Below are 25655 nucleotides of genomic sequence, written 5' to 3'. Positions count from 1 at the left end.
CCCTTTGGGGGGGGGGGGGGGGAGCAATGTCTGTCTCCCGTGGAAGAGAGCTGTTGTAGCAGCTGAGGGATGTGAATAATTCATTTAATTTTTTTACAAGACTCCAGTCTTGCCTTTTGGAACAAACTTATCCCATCAATACAAAACTCAATAGGAGCAATAAGAGTGTAATGTAATAATAAACCTATAAAGTCCCCTCTTCAAATCTCAGCTTAGCTGTGAGCTTGCCAGGGTGACCTTGGGCATGCCAACAGTTCTCTCATTTAACCTGCCTCCTGTAGCACGTGAAGATAAAAATATGTTCAGGTGAAGGTTGCTGAGAGTCTGGGTGCTTCGGAAAGTCACTGTATACCCCAGGGATCCTCATTGCAGTGTTCGGCAATGTGTTTCTTGGTGTTTCCCCCCCCCCCCCCGGTCAAAGCAAAGAGCCAGTCGTGGCTTTTCTCCCCTTCAGTGGAGTGGGGCTGCTTCAGGAAATTCCAGGAAACCCCTGTATCTGTAGGAATCATTCAGTTGGGAATAGAGATGTGAAGGCCCGGAAGAAAAACAGAAAAATTAGGGAAAAAAACATTTTCCCCCATTTTTTCCCTGAAGCCTTTTTTGTTTTTTTCTGAAAAATTGAAAAAAGAAAAGAATTTTTTTTTATTATGGAACGTTTTATTTTAACATGATGAATAAAATATTTTAAGACAAGGTATTCAAATATTTTCCAAATCATTTCTAAAATATATATATATATGGTATCAGATTGATCTAATTTCTGTGCACTGAGGACAAGCAGGTCCTAGGTTACAAACTGAACTCTCTAATGCAAGAACAAGATGCATTTCTTCTTTTAGGAGGTGCGATTGTCAGAAGAAAATAAAAAGGTTTCAGTTTTGTTTTTGCATGTGGGTGGGTATTCTGTTTGTAATAACTGTTTGGATACACTATATTTTTAATATGCTAGTTGTGATAATTTCATGCCAAGTAAAAATGTCCATAATCATATTTTATGTTCCTAAAGTAACAGAATGACTTTCAATCTAGAAAAGAAAAGAAAAATCAAATTTTTTTCCAAAATTTCCATTTTTTCCTGGGAAAAACGGGGAAAAAACGGGTTTTTTTCCCGAGCTTCAAAATTTCCAGAAATTTTACATCTCTAGTTGGGAATGGCTAATATTTTGTGGACGCTCACCATGTTTTGTGATAAGACCCAGCCTCCACGGCAGCCATTTTGTTGCAGTGCCCACATCCAAATTCTCAGAATTCCAGATATGCCCATAGGTTCAACAGGGTTGTGGGGACCTTTCATATATAGAGTGGCCCGTTTCAGACATGATATCCTGGTTTGGCTGTTGGGAATGTGCTGTGTTACCCAAAGTGCTTGCTGTGTTACCCTCAGTCGTCGTTACCTTTGGGTAACGACGACTGAGGGGTGACATGATTGAGGTTTATAAGATTATGCATGGGAAAGAGCAGGTAGAGAAAGAGGTACTTTTCTCCCTTTCTCACAATACAAGAACCCGTGGGCACTCCATGAAATTGCTGAGCGGTCGGGTTAGAACGGATAAAAGGAAGTACTTCTTCACCCAAAGAGTGATTAACACTTGGAATTCACTGCCACAGGAAGTGGTGGCGACTACAAGCATGGATGGCTTCAAAAGGGAATTAGATAAACATATGGAGCAGAGGTCCATCAGTGGCTATTAACCACAAGGTATAGATAGGGGCTCTGGGGCAAGTGATGCTCTGTCATCTTGGTGCTGGGGGGGGGGCAACAGTGGGAGGGCTTCTAATGTCCTGGCCCCACTGGTGGACCTCCTGATGGCACTGGTATTTCTGGCCACTGTGGGATACAGAGTGTTGGACTGGATGGGCCGTGGGCCTGATCCAACATTGGCATCTCTTATGTTCTTATGTAAGCTATGTTTTTCAATCATTGGAGCTTGCCTGATTCAGGTATAATGGCAACTTCTAGTTGCGGCAAAGCAGGACGTGGAAAAGAAAATCAGCATTTGCGAAGCGAGGCGGAGGAGCACAAGTCCCTCAGTGCGCTCTCAAGGGTGTCAGCATCGCTTTCTCAGCCAACTCACTGAGGTTGCAAGCAGTAAGCACAGCTGCTAGAAACTGTGTTCCCTTGTATTCCGTGGGATTTATTTCCAAGAAAACATGCCATAGATTGGATTATAATTTAGTATTATGACAAAAACTAGAAGTGGAGCCCTTCTGGGAACCCCACTCAAGATGAGGTGAAAACTGCAGCAGCAGATTGAGCTGTGTTCCAGGGCTTACCCTGCAAAAGCCGATTGCTGTGTTAGCCCAAATGTAATTGGGGGAATTAGCTTAAGGAGACAGAGCGAGAGGTGGGTGACAGGGATCTCCACCAATGTATGCCAGGATTTCTCCCCTTTAAGAGAACTCTCAAATAAAACAGGCAGAAGTTCAACCGGAAAGGTTTTATTAAAAGAGAATAAAAGGATAAAGCATGCGTACAAACACACTAAACACACACACAAGGCTAACAAAGAGGGAATCAGGGAGGAAGGCAATAATTACCAGTCTTGAACAAAGAGGTCCGTGGAGACAGCAGCAAAACAACCAGCATTTCACGGAGAGAAGAGGGCCCAATGGATTGGGTGTGTGTGTGATGTTTTGGATCCGAGAACACACACACTGCTGTGGAGCAGGATGCCATACTTTATAGGGCAAAATGCTCCCTGGAGCAAGTAGACGTATTGGCCCCCAAAACAATAACTTGATGGGTTTTTCGGGGATGGACAATGATTTGGGAGAAGCTCGATGGGTTTTTCTGAGATAGACTATAGGTGTAAATGGTGCTTGAAGACTCTGTAAGTACCAGATGGGAAAAGGCACCAGGTTTGGTGAATAGTGGCCCCGGTCACACAGGCCGGATATCGCGGGGGGGAGGCATGGCTGTTTGCCCTGCAGCGAAATAACGCACGACTGCGCGATCAGGCGTCCCCTCGCGGTCCCGTCGAGGTCCCGTGGTTAGGGGGAGGTGCCGATCACACGACGCGCCAAAGAAGCGGCATGGCACGGCAAACGGGGTTGTGTTTTGTTTTTTTTAACCTGAAGTATGCGCATGCCCCGTTGGGTGCTTGTGCACATCCCTGGAGACTTCGGGGGGAAAAAACCTTTTCGCAATGGGGCACGGGCGGGCGCCGGATGCCACCGGAAATGCGATCAGACGCCCGCCCTTGCCCCGCGGTTTCCGGAAACTAGTACCTCCGAGGTACTAGTTTTTTGCCGCGCATCTTCGGCGGGAAGCCTCGGTTGAGCCACCGGAGCTTTACGCTTCCCAGATGTGGCGGTGAGGTCTCGCCTGGAAACTCCGTCTATCTTCCGTCTCTCTAGCGTGGCTAATGCTCCGTGTGACCGAGGCTAGTGTTAAGTATTGCTTAATTAGGGTAAATGGGTGAGGGGAAGTGAGGCTGTTGGTGAAATTTGTCCAAGGTGAGGCAGTAGGTTATTGGGAGACCCATTCACCTGAATCATGCATGTGTCTCTAGCCAGCCAGCCGCTCTTACTCTTCTAAACTACATGTCCAGCCTTGTCTCTGGCCGGCATTCATTTTGTTTCATTTTGGGCAAGGCAGTGTATTGCACTTACGATCTCTGGGGTGATATTGTAAGAAGGGTGTTTATGATTTTCTAGCTACAAACTGTCCCTCAGCGAGGGGAGGGGGGTCTGACTGCTAACAGCTGCAGGTGGTACCTTTGCTGGGATTGTATTCCTATTTCTTAGCTTTATTTGAAGAGTCTTTGAGAAATGGCCCAAGGGAAAATATTTTAAGACAAGGTGTTCAAATATTTTCCAAATATATATATATATATATATATAGTATCAGATTGATCTAATTTCTGTGCACTAAGGACAAGCACGTTCTAGGTTACAAACTGAACTCTCCAATGCAAGAACAAGATGCATTTCTTCCTTTAGGAGGTGCTATTGTCACAAGAAAAGAAAAAGGTTTCAGTTTTGTTTTTGCATGTGGGTGGGTATTCTGTTTGTAATAATTGTTTGGATACACTATATTTTTAATATGCTAGTTGTGATAATTTCATGCCAAGTAAAAATGTCCATAGTCATATTTTATGTTCCTAAAGTAACAGAATGACTTTCAGTCTAGAAAAGACAAAAGAAATGCTAATGTAGCGTTTTTTCCCAAGCTTCAAAATTTCCGGAAATTTTACATCTCTAATTGCACTTACGATCTCTGAGGTGATATTGTAGGAAGGGTGTTTATGATTTTCTAGCTACAAACTGTCCCTCAGCGAGGGGAGGGGGGTCTGACTGCTAACAGCTGCAGGTGGTACCTTTGCTGGGATTGTATTCCTATTTCTTAGCTTCATTTGAAGAGTCTTTGAGAAATGGCCCAAGGGACATGCGTGGTTCAAGTTCAGACAAAAAGCTGTGCCTAGGAATTGGTTTTTTAAATTGTTTTTAAGGAAGAAGAGGGACCGTGGCTCAGTGGCAGAGCCTCTGCTTGTCTTGCAGACGGTCTCAGGTTCAATCCACGGCATCTCCAGTTAAAAGGATCAGGTAGGAGGTGGTGTGAAGGACTGCTGTCTAAGAGGAGAGCTCTATCTAAGACCCTGGAGTGCTGCCACCGGTCTGAGTAGACAGTAATGGGCTTGAAGGACCGTGGTGTCTGGTCCTGTGTAAGGCAACTTCACCTGTGATCGTGTGTAATAGCACCAAACAAGCAGGGCCAGTTCCTATATTTTTCAGTGTAAAACCCAAAGCGCGACCTGTGTTGGTCCTTGTTCATTCACAGGGGCTGTCTTGGGTAGCAGCAGAACCAGCAGTGGCGAGAACATCAGCAGTGTTGTCCTGGATCAGACCAGTGGTCCTTCTCGCCCAGCATCCCATCTCACATGGCAGCCGACCTGTTACTCTGGAGGGCCAGCAGCAGGACATAGAAGCTGAGGCCTTCTCCTGATGTTGCCTCTTGGCACTAGTATTCAGGGGTTTACTGCTTCTGGATGTGGAGGTTCTAAAACAACTGCCTTTTTTTCTGTATGCCAAAAATAACAGCCTTTCCTCTGGCACAGGTGCCTCCAAGATCACTACACGACTAACTGCTGGATCCTGAACAGTATTTCAGAGGTTCTTTACGGCCGCGTTCCTGAAAGCTCCTGGGAGTCTAGTAACCCTTCTGCAATTATATCCCTTGCATGACTTTTAAATTGCAGCTGTTATGCATGTGATTAAAAGGCTTCATTAAGAAGTACTTTAAGATAACAAAGTACTCTTTGGGAGCGAAACGTCCACAGTCATAATTCTGGTTTTGGGTCAAGCATCAAATGTGGCTTGACAGCAAACGTAAAGGCTAAAGGGTCAGATGGTAACCTCTGCGGTTTCCTCTCTGCTAGGGAATTTCAAAGTGAAGTCCCCGTTTTATCATCCAGTTTAGTTGAATTAATGTAAGTTTAATGCTCAGATTTTAGTGTGTTTTGCATTGGTACTATTCCAATGTTGAGAACAAATCTCTGTTTGTAAAATGGCAAAGAAAGCGATTGCGTGAGCTTGGTTAGCGCCCCACATAGCTATAGTGCTAATTCCAGCCTGTTGTGACGTCTGAATGTGGGGGTTTATTCCCCACAAACCTGGATTTCTATCCCATGACTAAACCATGGTGTACATGCCCAGTTTGCTGGTGATGAAGCCACCTCGGGGCATGCATTTGACTGGGGTCAAATAAGTGGAGATAAAATGGGTGTTAGGTTGGAAGCTTCCCAAATGTGCCGGGGTTTTTTGTTGTTGTTGTTGTTCAGTCGCACAGTCAAGTCCGACTCTTTGCGACCCCATGGACCAGATCACGCCAGGCCTTCCTGTCTTCTGCCGTCCTCTGAAGTTGGCTCAATTTCATGTTCATTGCATCGATGACACTAACCATCTCATCTTTTGCCGTCCCCGTCTTCTTTGACCTTCAATCTTTAACTGGGTTCGTGCTTGTCAGGACCAGGGGCTTGTTCGTGATGCCTGAATGCAGCTGAGGTTATGAATTTCGATGACTTGCAAGAGCACCTGAAATGCTCCTGCTCCCATAACGTTCCACCCAGAAGTCTTCATGTATCCTGTGTTGCAGTCTGTTTCCTTGGTGGGCTAGGTCAGGGTTTCCCCAGTGTGCCCACAGCTGCCGTAGTACCAGCCAGTAGTTCCCTTTGCGCCCTCTGATCTTTTCAGAGAATAGGCGGGGCTGTTGTAAGGCTCATCCTGTTATTGGATACCCTCATTTATATGAAAGGGTTTCCCACAGGAGGATGAGGAGGACCTGGGTTTTCCTTAGTCAGGCCTTTCTTCTTCCCAGGAGGTAGGAGGAAGGAGGCATTTTGTTGGACTCCAAAGTCCCAAAAGTGCCCACAGAGTAAAAAAAAAGTTGGGGAAGGGGGCCTGGGCTTTGTTGTTGTTCAGTCGCACAGTCGAGTCCAACTCTTCGCGACCCCACGGACCAGATCACGCCAGGCCCTCCTGTCTTCTGCCGTCCTCTGAAGTTTGCTCAACTTCATGTTCGTTGCATCGATGACACTGTCTAACCATCTCATCCTTTGCCGTCCCCGTCTTCCTTGGCCTTCAATCTTTCCCAGCATCAGGGTCTTCTCCAGTGAGTGCTCCCTTCTCATTTGGTGGCCAAAGTATTTGAGCTTCAGTTTCATTATCTGGCCTTCCAGGGAACAGTCAGGGTTGATTTCTTTTAGGATTGACTGATTTGATCTCCTTGCAGTCCAAGGGACTCTCAAGAGTCTTCTCCAGCACCACAGCTCAAAAGAATCTATTCTTCGGCGCTCAGCCTTCCTTGCCTGGGCTAGCTGTCTATATAAAGTGATTTTGATGGAGGGGGTGTTGAAAAATGCATTCCCCATATCACCAAATTCTGAAGTAATTCCTATTATTTGGCCCCAAACAAATAGTATCATATATTCCAGGATTGAGGTGGGTAGCCATGTTGGTCTGAAGCAACAGAACAAAGTTTGAGTCCAGCGGCACCTTTAGGACCAAAAAAAGTTTAAAGGTAAAGGTTCCCTTGCTCGAAAGCCAGTCGAATCCGACTCCAGGGTTGCGGTGCTTATCTCCGTTTCCAAGCCGAAGAGCCAGCGCTGTCCGAAGCCGTTTCCGTGGTCATGTGGCTGGCATGACTAAACACCAAGGCGCACGGAACGCTGTTCCCTTCCCACCAAAGTGGTACCTATTTATCTACTTGCAATTTCTTGCTTTCGAAGTGCTAGGTTGGCAGGAGCTGGAACTAGAGACGGGAGCTCACTCCGTCATGCGGCACCCGGGTCTCGAACTGCTGAACTACCGACCTTCCACAGCCTGCAGTTCAGCGTCTTAACCACTTGAGCCACCGCGGCTCAGAGTTGGTCTTAAAGGTGCCGCTGGACTCAACCTTTGTTCTATACATTCCAGGAATGGCAGTGTGTCAGTGACTGCTCACCTTTTTCAGTTCATTAGCGTGACACTTATTAGCAGGAGCCTAAGGGAAGGCTCAAGTGGTTAAGACGCTGAACTGCAGGCTGTGGAAGGTCGGTAGTTCAGCAGTTCGAGACCCGAGTGTGCCGCATGACGGAGTGAGCTCCCGTCTCTAGTTCCAGCTCCTGCCAACCTAGCAGTTCGAAAGCAAGAAATTGCAAGTAGATAAAGAGGTACCACTTCGGTGAGAAGGGAACAGCGTTCCGTGCGCCTTGGTGTTTAGTCATGCCGGCCACATGACCACGGAAACTTCTTCAGACAGCGCTGGCTCTTCGGCTTTGAAACGGAGATGAGCACCGCAACCCTCGAGTCGGACTCGACCGGCTTTCGAGCAAGGGAAACCTTTACCTTTAAGGGAAGGCCACTTGCCCCGGAGCCCTGTGGCAGTCGAGGGCAGACCCAGTAGCACCACCTGGTTTCCACCTGCCAGAACCACAGTCCTCTCCAAATAGACGGCTACTCTCCTGGGCTGCCCGTGCCTGCCGCCTGCTTGTAGCCGGAATCAGGGGGTTCCTCTTCGCCGTGTTCTGGCCACCTGCCCCTGGGAAGCATTGGGTGGAGGAGGATCATGCTTAAAGAATACGTAACACGACTCCCTTTAGAAAGGGGCATTTCTGAAAACAGTTTGTTACCTTGCTTTGATTCTGTCTGTTTTTAATATTGTATCTATAGGCTGTCCCGGGTGTTTCAGGGTAAAAGCTAAAGAGTAGACCTGTCCACTTTTCTTAGCAGCTCCTTCCTATGCAAACATCATGGTTAGAAGCAGGGCTATTTTGGGGGCAGGAACGCACAGGAACGGAGTTCCGGCTGGCTCCCAAGTTGGCCACACCCAGCAGGAACTCATTAGCATAATAGGCCACACCCAACAGCAGAAATTCATTAGGATTGGCTACATTAGGGGTGTGTGGCCTAACATGCAAAGGAGTTCCTACTACAAAAAAGGCCCTGGGTTTTGACAACAAACAAGGTAAACAGAATAACAAGCAAAAGGTGGGTGTGGCTGGATGAGCACACTTCTGATAACATGGGGGTGCGGCCTAATGTGCGAATGAGCTGTGCCGGCAGGGGTGTGGCCTAATATGCTAATGAGTTTCTGGTGTTGGGTGTGGCCTGTTATGCTAATGAGTTCCTGCTGGGCTTTTTCTACAAAAAGAGCCCTGGTTAGAGGGTTTTTTATCCCTACTGACCTTGGAAGGGATCTTGAAATTGGCATATAGGGGAAAACGGACACAGTTGTGTTTTCTTAAATTTTTCTCTGATGTCTTTTCTGCTGCTCTACTGCCAGAGACAGGTATCTAATAGATTTTCAGCTGGTACGTTCTGTATTATAATTTATCTGATTTTCTTTTGGGATTTGTTTGACCAGACTAGTAAAATACTTTTTTTTGGGGGGGGGGGGATTGTCTAGGGCTCAATTTGCAACCTAATTGACCTTCTGCGCATGAGGAGCAGCATCTGGTCCCCATAGGGGCAGGATTGGCTGTGAGAGTGGAGAGACTTGCTGTCAGCATGGCAGTTCGGTGCCGACTCTGCATTGCTGTCAAAAGCAGCACATGTCTTAAGGCTGTGCTCCTCTTCACATGGATGTGGGATTAAATCCCATCAAATTAAGTCAGACTTCCTTCTGAACAAACATGTCTAGGAGTCGGACTTTGTGTTGTGTTTTTCTCTTGAATGGTAGGAAAATACTCCCCAATTTTTGCAACACAGAAATGAACACACGTGAAGCTGCCTCCTACTGAATCAGACCTTTGGTCCATCAAAGTCAGTCTTGTCTACTCAGACGGGCAGCAGCTCTCCAGGGTCTCAGGCAGAGGTCTGTCCCATCACCTACTGCCTGGTCCTTTTAACTGGAGATGCCGGGGATTGAACCTGGGACTTTCTGCATGCCAAGCAGAGGCTCTGCCACTGAGGTCTTTCCCATCACCTACTGCCTGGTCCTTTTAACTGGAGATGCCGGGGATTGAACCTGGGACCTTCTGCATGCCAAGCAGATGCTCTGCCACTGAGCCACTGAGGTCTTTCCCATCACCTACTGCCTGGTCCTTTTAACTGGAGATGCCGGGGATTGAACCTGGGACCTTCTGCATGCCAAGCAGATGCTCTGCCACTGAGCCACTGAGGTCTTTCCCATCACCTACTGCCTGGTCCTTTTAACTGGAGATGCCGGGGATTGAACCTGGGACTTTCTGCATGCCAAGCAGATGCTCTGCCACTGAGCCACAGCCCCTCTCCAATGGGGCGGGGCTCTTTCAGGAGCAAACGTTTTTTATCTCATTGAAACTTCCTGTGATTTACTTGCTCTGTGACTCCAGCCCTATCTTGGTTGCTGTTGTTATGAGGACCCGAAAGCTGTTCTCTATGCGTATTATTTGTTTATTCAACTAATCAAGCTTCATCACTCCCCTGAAACATAAGTTGTTGTGCCGTCCTCTATCCGCCCCCCCCCCCCAGCCCTGATTTGAAAATAATTGAAAAATCTTCATGTCTCCTCTGGAGGGTTGGATCTGTGAAGAGAATCTGGAAGATTGATACGGTGCCCCCATGGAGAGAAGAAAAACCTCTTTTGGGACGGCTTGTTCTAGAAAATGTGCCATACTCTTTTAATAGCCTGGCTAAAAAAAGAATATGCTGTTTAATTTTTAATGCCTCGTCTGTAATAGAAGTCCTGAATTGATCCCATTTGTTTGGTTAGTGTCCACCTGGAAATCAATTACGTGCTATTTTAGACCTGTCCTTTGGAATTGAATGCCCTGCCCTGGAAGAATAGGGGGGACTGTTGTCCTTTGAAGAGCTGCATCCCTGGCTAAATATAGAGCAGTAGCGTAATTTTAACAATACACACAGGCTGCTTGTTAGCTGTGATCTGCGGAGGTTAAAAGGGAGGATTCGTTCACTTACGTCTACAGATAGACGGAGGATCTTGATTAGAGTGTGTCATTAAGGTAAACACTCCCTGCTTTGTCCTGTCAATCTTAGTTTCCTGACATGGCACCTGGAATGGATTTTCCTCCTGAGAACCAAGAGGCAGCAATGCCTTGGTCCATTTGAGTCAATGCAGAACCTAAAAAGGTTACTCAAGAATAGAAGAGGGCCAGCTCTAAAAATCTAATTATGAAACATACAAAAATATACATGTATTTATTAAACACAAATTAAAATAACAAATAAGGGCCCATATAAATATATACAACTTAAAGAATATTTCATTTCATTGGGAACATTTGGCTATACAATCTCAGGAGAATATATAGTTGACCAGAGAGAAGTACTACTGGACATGTGATTGCACTGGAGGTTTCATTTGTATTTTTGCCCACTGGTTTAACTTTGGAACAATTGTTTTCTGGTCTTTATTTCATATTTTGTATATGTTCGATTGTATATATTTTTACATATTAGCCAATATGTTCTATTTGCATTAGACCTCTGAGGAAGGCCTGTGAAGACCGAAACACGTTAGGTCTACTTCATCAGCCTTTGTATTTTTATATTTGTATATGAGGTATGAATGGGCCCTTATTTGTTATTTTAATTTGTGTTTAATAAATACATGTATATTTTTGTATGTTTCATAATTACATTTTTAGAGTTGGCCCTCTTCTAGACTAACCTTTTAAGGTTCTGAATTCTAGGTTTTAGGTTCAGTTTTTTTCCCCTTTTCCCTTTTTTGTCCTTACCATTTGAGTCAATGTTCATTGATCTTTTCACAACAGAAACCCAGGGTTTCTTAGGAACGCACAACCGTGTAGCAGTTTGTGTCGTTCCAAGGGGGTATAGCAAAAAGATGTGGCATTCACCTTCTTATTCATCCTGAATCAGTATGCCCATATTCAGGATGAATAAGAAGGCGAATTCCACATCTTTTTGCTATATCCCCTTCAAAATGTGGGTTTTTGTTTCTGATGGTGGTCCAGCCTGCTTGATCTCTACCAACTTGAAAAAGGATTGATGGGAAATGGAGCTTAGGTGATATCCAGTTACTCTGTTCCTTAGAAAAAAGTTCCAGTGACATGACCTAAACTTCCGTGCCAGTCAGTCTTAGCATCAGGTAATCCCTAGTGAGCAGAAATACCATGACTACTGTTTTTCTGTGAAGTTGTGGTTATCAAGCCCCAAATTATGATCTGAATTGCTTTCTACTACGAACAGGGGCTTTCTACATGGCCACCCCACCGGAGCTCCTGATCCACATGTTTGTTGACCCACCACAATGATCACTGTATTTTTCTTCACAGCTTTGCTAATGTAAGGCTGCGGTCACACGGAACATTAGCCACGCTACAGAGACCGAAGATAGGCGGATTTTCCAGGCGTGATCTCACCGCCACATCTGGGAAGCATAGGGCTCCCGTGGCTCACCTGAGGCTTCCCGCCGAAGATGCGGGGTGAAAAACTAGTACCTCCGAGGTACTAGTTTCCGGTAACCGCGGGGCAAAGGCGGGTGCCTGATCGCGTTTCCGGTGGAATCCCGTGGCATCCGGCGGCCGCCCATGTCCCGTCGCGAACAGGGTTCCCCTCCCCCAAGTCTCCACAGGATGCGCACAAGCACCCAACGGCGCATGCGCACAAAGAGGCCCCCCTCCCACTGCAGCCAGGCTTGCTGCCTCTGGAGGGTTGCTATGGCCACTGTCTCGCAGGCGGTTACAGTGGCTGTGACGAGGGGGCCCACCTCCCCCTCCATTGGCTATGCCTCGGAGCTCTGTTGGGGTCCGGAAGCGTCTGTCGCCCTCTCCAGTAAGCCCACCACCCGCCTTCGGATGTGCAGATACGATTGCTCAGTCATGCGTATGCACAAACTTCAGTTAAAAAAAAAATCCATCCCGTTTGCCACGGAAGCAGCACCTAGCGATTGCTGGTGTGATCGCACCGCGCCGCTTCTTTGCCGCGCTGCAGGATGGTCGTGTGATCGGCACCTCCCCCCTAAACACGGGACCTCGACGGGACGTCTGATCATGCAACCGCGCGTTATTTTGCTCCAGGGCAAACAGCCACGCTTCCCCCCCGCATTTTCCTGCCCGTGTGACCGGGGCCCATGATAACTTAGTGGTAGAACATATGTTTGAAGAAGGTTCCTGACGTCTCTTTCTCTGAAATCCTTTACCGAGTTGTCAGGGAGACGGTAACATAACCGAGGAGTAGAGGGGAGGTTGTCTGTTGCCAGCTCGGTAACTTGAGTTCTTTGGCAGACCCTGATAGAAGCAGGAAGTAGTACGTCTGCAAAATTAGAAGGATGCACATGGGAGATACTGGAAATGTGCATATTTAATTCAGTTAAATTGCATGCCATTAATGTTTGGTGTGGAAGTTTAGAATAAATAAACCATATAGACTTATTATTTATGAGCCTTGAACATGCTGTCAGGATAACAAGTGGTTTATGGAAGTATGGAGATTTCTGTCCCCTTTTGCTGTTTCGTATCAGCAGTCTTAAGGCACAGTCTTGCCAAAGTCTCTTAAGTTTAGCTGATTTCCATGGGAGCAGGGGGGGCTTTGGAGGACTTGGTTTTGGACAAGGGCTGCCTTTCTATTTTCTGTGCCTTTATTGTTAGAAATGTCCCTAATATTCCTTGCAATTTTGTTCCTTAAAATAAATGTAAAGAAGGACTACACATTTCTGTTTACTGTAAAGGCATGCCTTTGGTGACATTTCACAAGGAAGTAGCAGTGTGAGATTCACAAACAAACAGTGGACAGGCACATAAGGTGGAGGGGTGTGCATGGAGTGTGTGAGTTTGTATCAAAGATCCAGCTTTCCATGCATCACATATTCAGCAGAGTCTCTGCAGCTCAACTTCATCTTTGCAATTAGAGTTTAGGCTGTGATCATTGTTCTTTCTTGCACCTCTTTTAGTACGTGCTTGAGAGATTGTTCCCCCCCCCTCTCTTTTTCTTTGCAAATAGCTGGCAAAACTCGAGAAACAGCAACAGAGGAAAGAGAAGACCAGACCGAAGGTGCCCTCTGAATCTAGCAGAGAGAGGAATGTTCCCAGAAGTAAAAACGACCCCAGTGCCAGCAGTGGAGCAGAGGGAGACGTCTCTTCGGAAAGGGAACCTTAGCTGATCAAAAATTAGGGTCAGGTATGGACTCCTGGAGTTTCGACTAATGGCTTCAACTTCTGTGCCTGATTCCAGGCTGGGCAAAGAAAAAGTTACAAAGGAACACCTTCGTAGCCCCTTCCTTTCTTTACATACTGCTAAATCTTTATGCTTCTCTCATGTTGATGAAAGAGGTTTGTGCTCTACTGCTGGATTGATAACCACCGCTTGCAGACCCCCACGGGCCTGCTGGAATTCTTGCAAAGAATGCTGGGAGAAAGTGGGCCTTGATTTGAGTCATTTTTAGGCACGGGTGCATATTTGGGATGCCAGTTTGGTGTCGTGGTGAAGTGCGCGGACTCTAATCTGGGAGAACCGGGTTTGATTCCCCACTCCTCCACTTGCACCTGCTGGATGACCTTGGGCAAGCCGTAGTTCTGATAAGAGCTGTCCTTGAAAAAGAGCAGTTTCTGTCAGAGTTCTCTCAGCCCCACCCACCTCCCAGGGTGTCTGTTGTGGGGAGGGGAAGGGAAAGGAGTTTGTAAGCTGCTTTGAGACTCCAAGTGAAGGGCGGGGTGTATATCCAATCTCCTCCTCCTCCTCCTCCTCTTTTTCTTCCTCCTCTTCTAGAGAGCCAGTTTGGTGTAGTGGTTAAGTGTGTGGACTCTGGGAGAACCGGGTTTGATTCCCCACTCCTCCACTCACAGCTGCTGGATGACCTTGGGCAAGCCATAGTTCTGTCAGAGCTGTTCTCTCAAGGACAGTTCTGGAAAGAGCTCTCTCAGCCCCACCTACCTCACAGGGTGTCTGTTGTGGGGAGGGGAAGGAAGGGAAAGGAGTTTGTAAGCCGCTCTGAGACTCCAAGTGAAGGGCGGGGTATAAATCAAATCTCTTCTTCTTCCTCTTCTTAAGAGTTCCAGGGTGTGTCCCCTTGTGAATTTAAAATGTGTTGGTAGGCCACTGGAATCTGGGTGGGGGGGTGCGACAGACCACGCAAGACGGACATTAGCCCACCCCTGGTGGCGTCGACCGTGACTTTCTCACACTGGCCTCTCCTGCCGTCTCTTCTCTTTGGTCCGTTTGCTGTCCCCTCTACCAGACTGTCTCTGTGCCCTTCTCCACGTCTCGCTCAGTCTCCTAGCCCAGGGGTCCCCCCAACCTTTTTGATCCTGCAGGCACCTTTGGCATTCTGACACAGCGTGGGGGGCGCGGCCCCAAAACGGCTGCTGCAGGGGGTGGGGCCCGCTACGAAATGGTTGCCCCAACTTACCTTCAGTCACACGGCAAAGAGCCTTGAGCTGTGGTGGCGGCTGCCACCGCCGCCGAAACAGTGTTTTAAAAAAAATCTGCACAGCCGATCAAATCTCCAGTGGCCAATCAGATGTCTTGCTGGGCAAAAGCCCCACCTGTCCCAGCCTGCTTTCTAAAAGCGCTTGGTGGGCACCAGAAAAGGCACTGGCAGGCACCATAAGGACATCAGAGAAGCCAACGTTGGATCAGTCCAATGACCTACCTATCCAGTCCAACACTCTGTCACACAGTGGCCAGAAATACCAGGTGCCATCAGGAGGTCCAGCAGTGGGGCCAGGACACTAGGAGCCCTCCCACTGTTGCCCCCCCCCGAGCACCAAGAAGACAGAGCATCACTTGCCCCAGCCTGAGACCTCCTATCTATACCTTGTGGCTAATGGCCACCGATGGACTTCTGCTCCATATGCTTATCCAGTTCCCTCTTATAAGAACATCAGAAAAGCCAATGTTGGATCAGGCCAATGGCCCATCCAGTCCAACACTCTGTCACACAGTGGCCAGAAATACCAGGTGCCATCAGGAGGTCCACCAGTGGGGCCAGGAGGACATTAGAAGCCCTCCCACTGTTGCCCCCCCCCCAAGCACCAAGAATACAGAGCATCCCTTGCCCCAGACTGAGAGTTCCTATCTATATCTTGTGGCTAATAGCCACTGATGGGCTTCTGCTCCATATGCTTATCTAATTCCCTCTTGAAGCCGTCCATGTCTGTAGCTGCCACCACCTCCTGTCGCAGTGAATGCCATGTGTGAATCACTCTTTGGGTGAAGGAGGACTTCCCTTTATCCGTTCTAACCCAACTGCTCAGCAGTTTCATGGAGTGCCCACGAGTTCTTGTCTTGTGAGAAAGGGAGAAAAGTACCTCTTTCTCTACCTGTTCAATCCTGTGCGTAATCTTGTAAACCTCGATCATGTCACCCCTCAGCCGTCGTTCCTCCAAGCTAAAGAGTCCCAAGCGCTTTAACCTTTCCTCATAGGGAAAGTGTTCCAACCCTTTTATCATTCTAGTTGCCCTTTTCTGCACTTTTCCCAATGCTATTATATCCTTTGTGAGGTGTGGTGACCAGAACTGTACACAGTACTCCAAATGAGGTAATGTTAGGGACCCCCGTTCTAGGCCTTGCTGGAGAGTTCCCTGCCTCCAGACATTTCCTAGCTGTCCTTGCGCCCGTCTCGATGCAAAATTAATCTGCTTCTCTCTTGCCCCCCCCCCCTGCCCACACCAATTCCTTTCTGCCCCTCTTCTCTCTCTAAGCATCAGGCCCTTTCTCCACTGACCCCTGGACCTGCTTCCACAGCCTCCGAACTTTATGCTCTCCTAGCGATGTGATGGAGTGAAGCAAATGGAGATTTCTAAATCCTTGACTGAGCTGCGAGGTCCAGTCTGTGGACAAGACCGTCATCCCTCCCTCACAACTGGGTTGTTTTTTTCCTCCTCCACCTCTAGGCCAGGAACTCTTAACTGGGAACATATGGCCCATCCTGCACAGTTTGGGCCCCTTTCAGAACTTTCTGAGGCCAATGGGCCTTTGAGACTGGAGGGTTTCAGGAGCCTCTTCTCCCCACTTCCTGTGGCTTCTGAGTTGTCTTCTGTTTTTTGTAATGTTTTTATCCTGTTCGTTCTTTCCCGGGGCCCAAATCCTAGATTCCCCCCCCCCCCCCGTCACATTTTATTTGAGACGGGCACACACAGGATGTAGGAGTAAAGTGGGAATGCCCCCACTGGGTTTAAAGAAACAAACCAATGTCATTCTTGGGACTGTCGCTTGGGGGGCATTTGATCATAGGGCTTGCGTGCTTGAAGGGGTCAAAGAGGGTTAAGGCAGAGGTCCCCGACCTGAGAGCCAGTTTGGTGTCGTGGTTAAGTGTGCGGACTCTAATCTGGGAGAGCCAGGTTTGATTCCCCTCTTCTCCACTTGCAGCTGCTGGATGACCTTGGGCAAGCCGTAGTTCTGTCAGAGCTGTTCTTGAAAAAGCCGTTTCTGTCAGAGATCTCTCAGCCCCACCTACCTCACAGGCTGTCTGTGGTGGGGAGGGGAAGGGAAAGGAGTTTGTAAGCCGCTCTGAGACTCCAAGTGAAGGTTGAGGTATAAATCCAATCTCTTCTTCTTCTACCATTATTTAAAGGGGAGGCATCAGGGAAACGGTGTAGGGTTGGACTGACAGCATTTGAAAGAGCCAGTTTGGTGTAGTGGTTAAGTGCGCGAACTCTAATCTGGGAGGAACCAGGTTTGACTCCCCACTCCTCCACATGCAGCTGCTGGTGTGACCTTGGGTCAGTCACGAGTTCTCAGAGCTGTTCTCTCAAGGGCAGTTTCTCTCAGAGCTCTCTCAGCCCCACCTACCTCACAGGGTGTCTGTTGTGGGGTGGAGAAGGAAAAGGGATTATAAGCCGCTCTGAGACTCTTGAGTGAAGGGCGGGGTATAAATCCAATTTCTTCTTCTTCTTTTGAGCCCGTGGGCACCTTTGGGATTCTGAGATAGCACGGCGGGCAGAGCAACAAAATGGCTGCTGTGGAAGGTGGAGCCAGCCACAAAATCATTGCCGCAGCTTAAACGGCAGCAACGCAGATCCTCGTGCCGTGGTGGCAGCTGCTGCCAAAGCAATATTTTTAAAATTCTGCACAGCCTGTCCGAAGCCTTGCTGGGCAAAAGCCCCACCCACTTCCCAAAAGCACTCGGGTGCCAGAAAAGGTGTCGTCGTGTGCACTGGCGCCTGCGGGCACCATCTTGGAACCCCCCTGGGTTAATGACCGGGGCTGTAGGCCCTCCGCTTTCCCAGGGTTGTTAAGGCACACAGCGTTTCGATAGGCTTCACGCTGGGCCTTGGATTCGTGTGGCAGTTTTGTTGTGGTTGATACGTCCGAGTGTCGTGCGGGAGCTCAAGCAGTCTAGTGGCCGGAGGGCTGGCCTGTGAGTCGGTGCGTCTCCCGTCTGAGCCTCGCCTCTGCCTTGACACCAGTAGGCAGCCTTCCGGCTAGGCGCAGCAGCCCACCCCCCACCCACCCCCGAACTGCGTGGTGCTCTTGTTGAGACAGTTGTAAGGGCAAGTGAGGTTCGATCTCCCCACGGCAGAGCCTCAAGGTGAACATAAGAACATAAGAGACGCCAATGTTGGATCAGGCCAAAGGCCCATCCAGCCCAACATTCTGTGTCACACAGTGGCCAGAAATACCAGGTGCCATCGGGAGGTCCACCAGCGGGGCCAGGACATTAGAAGCCCTCCCACTGTTGCCCCCCCCCCCCCAAGCACCAAGAAGACAGAGCATCACTTGCCCCAGATTGAGAGTTCCTATCTGTACCTTAAGAACATAAGAGACGCCAATGTTGGATCAGGCCAAAGGCCCATCCAGTCCAACACTCTGTGTCACACAGTGGCCAGAAATACCAGGTGCCATCAGGAGGTCCACCAGTGGGGCCAGGACATTAGAAGCCCTCCCACTGTTGCCCCCCCCCCAGGACCAAGACTACAGAGCATCCCTTGCCCCAGACTGAGAGTTCCTATTTAGACCTTGTGGCTAATAACCACTGAAGGACCTCTGCTCCATATAAGAACATAAGAGAAGCCAATGTTGGATCAGGCCAAAGGCCCATCCAGTCCAACACTCTGTGTCACACAGTAGCCAGAAATACCAGGTGCCATCAGGAGGTCCAGCATTGGGGCCAGGACATTAGAAGCCCTCCCACTGTTGACCCCCCCCCCAGCACCAAGAAGACAGAGCATCACAAGGTGGCACAGTGGAATGTACCACTTCGTAACAGAGCCAACGTGGTGTAGTGGTTAAGAGTGTCCGACCAGTTTCCTGGGTGGCCTTGGGCCAAGCACGTTCTCTCAGCCTGGCCTACCTCACAAGGTTGTTGCCGTGCGAATGAAACGGAGGAGAGGGGGATGACGTAAGCTGCTTTGCGTCCCCCTGGGGAGACAGGCGGGGGGATGAATGAAGCTGGTGAGAGGAGTTTGGGACCCTCCCCCACGTAAGGAGTCCTTGTGAATTAAAATCAGTATGTTAAGAGAGAGGTTTCAGCCTTGCCCATTGCCTGCTGCACTAGTTCTCTGCTTACCGAGAATTATTTGTGATGGGGATTTTTGGAAAACACCGTTCCTCCCCTGAAGCGGTACAGCCCCAGCCACGGCCTCTGCAGGGCTGCCTCCTTCCAGCCGACCGGAATCAGGCCCGAGAGACGCTCAGTTCAGACGAGGCTCCAAACAATAACATGGGTGGGATTGGGAGGCAGTGTTCCCTCTAAGCTGAGTTAGTCTGAGCCAGCTCACAGTTTTTCAGCCTCCAGCTCACAGATTTCTGTCTTAGCTCAGGAAGGATGGCTCCAGAGTAGACTAATTTATGCAGGAGCCAAATTGCTTGCTCACAGCTTTAATGCCAGGAGCTCACAAAGTAGAATTTCTGTTCACAGGACTTCACAGCTTAGAGGGAACATTGCTTGGGAGTGAACTGTGGGTCCTCCCCCTCCCCTCACTCTGTGCTGTTCCCCTTCTAGTTTTCTGTTCGTGGTTTGTCCGGGTTCCCCAGATGGGCAAATGATGGTTCCTGCTTGCCCTCAGGCCAGGGCCAGAAACCCCAGGACTGGTCCCCGCAGATCCCTGTCGCGGGTTTTGCTCCAGGGGAGGAGGAACCTTCTGCCGAGGCTGGAGCTTCTCGTGCCAAGGGAAGGCTGCGGGCATCAGAGGGAAGCACCCCCCAGTAGCAGAACAGATCTGTGGACTCCAGCACGGGTTTGAAAGCGGGCTTTCAATGTTCCCTCTAAGCTATGGAGCCTTCTGAGCAAAAATTCTACTTTGTGAGCTGCTGGCATTAAAATTGTGAGCGAGCAATTTGGCTGCTGCATAAATTAGTTGACTCTGGAGCCCTCCTTCCTGAGCCAAGACAAAAATGTGTGAGCCGGAGGCTAAAGAACTGTGAGCTAGCTCACACTCACTCAGCTTAGAGGGAACACTGGTGGGGAGCGAATGCCAAGCCGGAAACTGAAAAGGAAGCTGCATGAGAAAGGGGGGGGCACCGAGTCCCCCCAAAAAAACACCTCGGTTGCCAGTCACAGCGGGCAGAACGGTTTAAACTGATGTGTGTGCAAAGTTTGTGAATGCTCTGCTGTTAAAATATGGTCATTGCCAGGCTTCGGAATAGTGCTATTCCGAACGCTTGATTTTTCACGGCCAGAAATCAGCTCTGGTGCCTGGCAAGGCTTGACAACCAGTCACTTCACAAAGGGAGTTGTCATCTAACTGCTCTGTCGGGCCGCCCGATCAATGCCTTTTCAGCCTCTGGGGATGTACAGAAGAGGTGGGGGCAACGTCCCAATCCTTGTGGGCAAAAACATTGATCTGGCCACATGGTGGTGCCATTGTACAGCCCCCATCGCCTTGCGATCAACTTGCTGGTTGGGCAGAGAGAAACTATTTCTGGCTCTCTCAGGGGGTGAGGCTGCTCGCTCTCTCTCTCTCTCTCTCTCTCTCTCTCTCTCTCTCTCTCTTCTTACCTCCCTAACATTTTGTACAATTTTCCCAGCTTAGTTCAACCATGGTTTCATTCAATTCTGTGGTTTTCTCGCTCTCTCTCTCTCTCTCTCTCTCTCTCTCTCTCTCTCTCTCTCTAAGTGACTCACTGAACATTTTGTACAATTTTCCCAGCTGAGTTCAACGATGGTTTCATACAATTCTGTAGGGAAGCCATTCAATCAGGCTGCTTTCTGGGCTTTCATTTTGAAAATTGCTCTGACTCTCTTACCTCCTGCAAGGAAGGTATTTAAGACTCGCACGCTGGGCAGCCGTGGCGTTTCCAGCCGACTCGTTCTAAAGTTGTCCAGTGGAAGCTTTGGAACAAAGGCTGAGAAGGGGGGGGGGGACAGGCATTCAGAAGAAAAGCGAAATATAGATTCCCTGTTGTAATCGGAGGCACGTGGTATTCCCAAAGAGATGCTAATTCCTTACCCCAAAAAGTGATTCTGAGAATCATCAATTTAGTTTTTGCTTTTTTGGCAATCGGGGATTTGAAGTCTTTTGCAAGTTTTGCTCTAACTGCCTGTCTGGTATCTGACTCAGGTGCTTCATGATGCATGGTTTATTTGTGGAATTTGTTGGCCCGTGGTAATAACCCGTAAATCAGATGGCTTCAAAAGGCCACTGGCTACATTTACGAAGGCTCAGTCTTTCCATGGCTATTAGCCACAATAGCTCATTAGAACCTCCAGGATCAGGGGCACTCTGCCTGTGAACACCACTTGCTGATGGGAGAGGAGGGTGGCTGCCTTCCGTTCTTACTCAGGGCTTTCTGGAGGCGTTGGCTAGGCCGCGACTTGAAAGAGACGCCAGATTCGAAGGGCTCCTTGTGTATTTCTGAAGCCCCATCAGTGGAATTCCAGTCTTGCCCCCCCCCAGGATTAGCGCGGTGACTGGCAACGTGCAGCAGTTGTGCTTCAGCACTTTAAGGGCCGGGAAATCTAAACAATGCCAAAGTTAAAATAAGGCATGAATACTTTTTGGGTTCTTCTTTGTTTTGCGGCGCTAGCGATGTCGGGGGAAGGCTGGCTCCCTTCGAATATTTCTGCGCTGCCTCTCTCCTAAAAAGACCTCTGCAGCTTTGTTTTTGAAATCTTTGTTATCTGCAGCAGTATCTTAGATCACCGCTGTTCTCTTTCCCCCTCGGTATCTTATCTTTTCTGTGGATCAGCTTTGTGCAGCCTTTTGTGAAAATGAAAGGGCTCTCTCTGTTCCGGAGGTTTGCAGGATCTGCCTCAGTTTCCAATGGCCTTCTAGTCTTAAGCTGCCTCTGCTGCTCATTAGTGGCTCACCCCCCACACAACCCTGGACCCCCAGATATCCTGATCCAGACGAAACGGCCCCACACAGCCTCCACGGAATCAGCAGGCCTTTGGGTTCACGGCTGCAGTCGGTGAGGCCAATGATCGCAAGGGAGGCCTTCCACGGAGGCTGGGGGGGAGCGTTCGGCTCACGGGGGTGGGGGGCACCTAAAAGGCTCAACAGATTTGCGGTAGCATCAGCTTTTGTGACCGGCCTCTAGGATTGCCAGAGATTTGGGGAGTGGAGCTGGGAGAGGGTGGGGTTTGGAGAGGGGAGGGACTTCCGCCGGTGCAATACCACAGAGTCCACTGCAGAGAAAGCAGCCATTTTCTCCGGGGGAATTGGTCTTGGCCATCCGGAGGTCAGACATAAAAGCAGGAGATCTCCAGGCCCCACCTGGAGGGTGGTGACCAGTGTTCCCTCTAAGCTGAGTCAGTGTGAGCCAGCTCACAGATTTTTAGCCTCCAGCTCACAGATTCTCGTCTCAGCTCAGGAAGGATGTGGCTCCAGAGCAAACCAATTCATGCAGCACCCAAATCGCTCACTCACCACTTTAATGCCAGGAACTCACAAAGCAGAATTTTTGCTCACAAGACTCCGCAGCTTAGAGGGAGCATTGGTGGCGACCCTAGTGCTGGCCACTGTTTGCTCGGTCACAGGCTTGCCAGCCAATCACGTCCTCCTGCTTGGGCAGGTGGAGTCATAGAAACCGTTGTTGAATCCACCTGTTACCGTACTGCATGAAATTTTCCTGTCAAGGAGAAAGGCACTTACTAAATATTTTTAAATAAATAAAGCCAACTAGTGTGCCTGTGTTTCCCGGCCAGTGTCCTTTGGCCAATGCAGAGCTGATATCTCAGGCTGGACTTTTTGCTTTTTCCATAAAAACCTGCTAGTACAGGTGAGCTGGGACAGTTTGGACATCCTTATGGGTGGGAATTGTGCCTACTGTCCCCACCCATTGGGAGCAGTGTTCCCTCTAAGCTGAGTTAGTGTGAGCTAGCTCACAGTTTTTTAGCCTCCGGCTCACACGTTTTTGTCTCAGCTCAGGAAGGGATGGCTCCGGAGGAAACTACTTTACACATTAGCCAAATCTCTCTCACAACTTGAATGCCAGTAGCTCACAAAGTAGAATTTTTGCTCACAAGACTCCACGGCTTAGAAGGAACATTGACTGGGAGTATCTGCCCTGCCTCCTGGCCTGCTGCAGTTTTGTATATTCTTGCACATAAATTCAAGTGCCTACATGCGAAACCTCCAGCACACATCACTGCAAATCATTATCCAGCATAAAATCAGGAAGCCAACCATCTGATACAGGCCTCAGCAGGCTGGGTTTTGTTTTTTTTGCAGAGATAATGTCCATTTGCTTATGTATGGCTTGCCTGATGAGGTCAGGAAACCTCCTACTTTCCTGGCATTTTGCAACCTATGCGAAACCTGATTGATTGGGAGGGCATTTTCACAGTGGTGTTAGGGCCATATTATAACACAGTGGTTCAGGAGGATGCTTTAGTAAAGGGAAAGGGATACTGAACTGTACTACTGCATGCAGTACTACTGTCTGTTCCTGTATGATTCAAGAATGTGAGAAGAGCCCTGCTGGATCAGAAAAAGTGGTCCATCTAGTCCAGCATCTGGTCTCACACAGTGGCCAACAGGGCACAGAGGCCAAGGCCTTCATAAAAACATCAGAAGAGCCGTGCTGGATCAGGCCAGTGGTCCACCTAGTCCAGCATCCTGTCTCACACAGCGGCCAACCATTTCCTCTGGAGGGCCAACAACAGGGCATAGAGGCCAAGGCCTTCATAAGAACACCAGAAGAGCCATGCTGGATCAGGCCAGTGGTCCTCATACTCCAACATCCTGTCTCACACAGCGGCCAACCAGTTCCTCTGGAGGGCCACCAACAGGGCATGGAGGCCAAGGCCTTCATAAGAACATCAGAAGAGCCGTGCTGGATCAGGCCAGTGGTCCACCTAGTCCAGCATCCTGTCTCACACAGCGGCCAACCATTTCCTCTGGAGGGCCAACAACAGGGCATAGAGGCCAAGGCCTTCATAAGAACATCAGAAGAGCCCTGCTGGATCAGAGAAAGTGGTCCATATAGTCCAGCATCCTGTCTCACACAGCGGCCAACCAGTTCCTCTGGAGGGGCAACAACAGGGCATAGAGGCCAAGGCCTTCATAAGAACATCAGAAGAGCCCTGCTGGATCAGAGAAAGTGGTCCATATAGTCCAGCATCCTGTCTCACACAGCGGCCAACCAGTTCCTCTGGAGGGGCAACAACAGGGCATAGAGGCCAAGGCCTTCATAAGAACATCAGAAGAGCCCTGCTGGATCAGAAAAAGTGGTCCATCTAGTCCAGCATCTGGTCTCACACAATGGCCAACAGGGCATAGAGGCCAGAGGAACTGGTTGGCCACTGTGTGAGACAGGATGCTGGACTAGAGGGACCACTGACCCAAAAGGGCTCTTCTTAACAGGGGAAGGCCTCGGCCTCTCTGCCCTGTTGTTGGCCCTATAGAGGAACTGGTTGGCCACTGTGTGAGACAGGATGCTGGACTAGATGGACTATTGCGCTGATCTAGCTGGGCTCTTCTTATGTTCTTAAATCATATAGGAACAGATAGTAGTACTGTCCTGTTCTGTAATTTCTGCATCACTTAATTTGTTGTTCAGTCGCACAGTCGAGTCCGACTCTTCGCGACCCCATGCATCACTTAATAAGACATGTTAATCCTTACACTTTCAGCTTATTCCAGGCGTTTCACTTTCCACAGTCCTAATCCTGTTGTTTTGCTTATTTTATTTATTTATTTATTAGATTTTTATCCCGCCCTCTCAGGCCTGGGCCGGCTCCGGGCGGCTTACAAACAGAGTAAAATTCTGACAATACAATCATATAAAATCACGTAAATTAATAAAGACAGTATTAAAACTCAGACGTAATAAAGTGCTAGCAACATTCCTCATTTAATGGTCAGCTCTTCGGTCTTCTTCAGCTGTCTCGGGTGATTGGCTCGGGCAGTATTTAGGGGACCAGCGGGTCAGGGTCCCGCCAACATAGATATCAGTTGTTGGCGGTAGCGGTGTTAGTGGTGGCGGCTCCAAAAGCCTGGCGGAAGAGCTCCATCTTACAGGCCCTGCGGAATGGATGTCCCGTCCTATCGACTGCATCGATTTACAGTCTGTAGTCCGCCTTGAGTCTCAGCGAGAAAGGCGGACTACAAATAAATGTCTCTGGCTCGGGAGCTGCTCCTGCCGGGGGCAGTGTGGGCTGGCCGAGGCCACGAGCACGGTCCATAGTGCCGGGCCTGAGCGGAAGGTCCAGAAAGAATCTTGTGTGCGCCTAGGAGCAGAGGGCCACTCCTCATTCGCCGGCACGATGGGGAGTCTGCGTCTCGTTTGGTATTTCTTCCCTTCAAATCTGGAACTGAGCAACCACTGCGTGGAGGGAGTCTCCTTTTCCCGATTGCTGGGGAAAGCGTAATTCCTGGGTTTTTAAGTGACTGCCGGGGAACAAGTTGGTGTGGAGCAATTGCAGCGATTATTGCGGGGTGGGGTAACCTTTCCAAGGCAGGCTGTAAAGTGCTGGTCTCCCACTCAGTGCCTGTGGGTTTGACAGGCTGCTCTTAGGTCTTTAGTGCCGAAGCGGGGTGCCCCGGCCGTCTCCCTCCCACTTCCTCCTCCCTCCAATCTCCCCCCCTTCCCCTTCGTCTTGCCTCTCTCTCTTTTTTAAAAAAATTTAATTAAATGTTATTAAAAGAAAAGTCAAGTATACATAAACAAGATTGCTGTTTAAACAATAATACAAACTGTAAGTGCAGATACATATCTCACAATGCCATCTATTAATTTGTCAGCAGGATCATCCCATAACCATATCCTTGTCACTTTCTTGTGATATTCCAATTGTTCTACTATTACTACAATAATAACGTATAATAAATCCAGATATATTTTAGAAGGACCCCAATAGTAATTTATGAGAGTGCTCAGACCATTAAAAAAAA

General features: G+C 48.8%; 1 protein-coding gene across 1 annotated transcript in view; it reads left to right on the top strand.

The window, feature by feature from the left end:
* Nucleotides 1-25655, top strand: part of DTD1 (D-tyrosyl-tRNA deacylase 1) — a 57823-nt gene that overhangs the window by 28071 nt on the left and 4097 nt on the right. The window contains exon 5 of the mRNA XM_015406717.1: nt 13381-13557. Within this exon, the coding sequence (XP_015262203.1) occupies nt 13381-13536 (156 nt within the window). The 3' untranslated portion in view covers nt 13537-13557. The remainder of the gene's footprint in view (nt 1-13380; nt 13558-25655) is intronic.

The sequence above is a fragment of the Gekko japonicus genome, unplaced genomic scaffold, assembly GCF_001447785.1.
Source record: "Gekko japonicus isolate JY-2015 unplaced genomic scaffold, Gekko_japonicus_V1.1 scaffold1949, whole genome shotgun sequence".
In the NCBI taxonomy this organism is placed as follows: domain Eukaryota; kingdom Metazoa; phylum Chordata; class Lepidosauria; order Squamata; family Gekkonidae; genus Gekko; species Gekko japonicus.
Note: the sequence above shows the minus strand (reverse complement) of the source record. Positions and strands in the feature narration are given on the sequence as shown.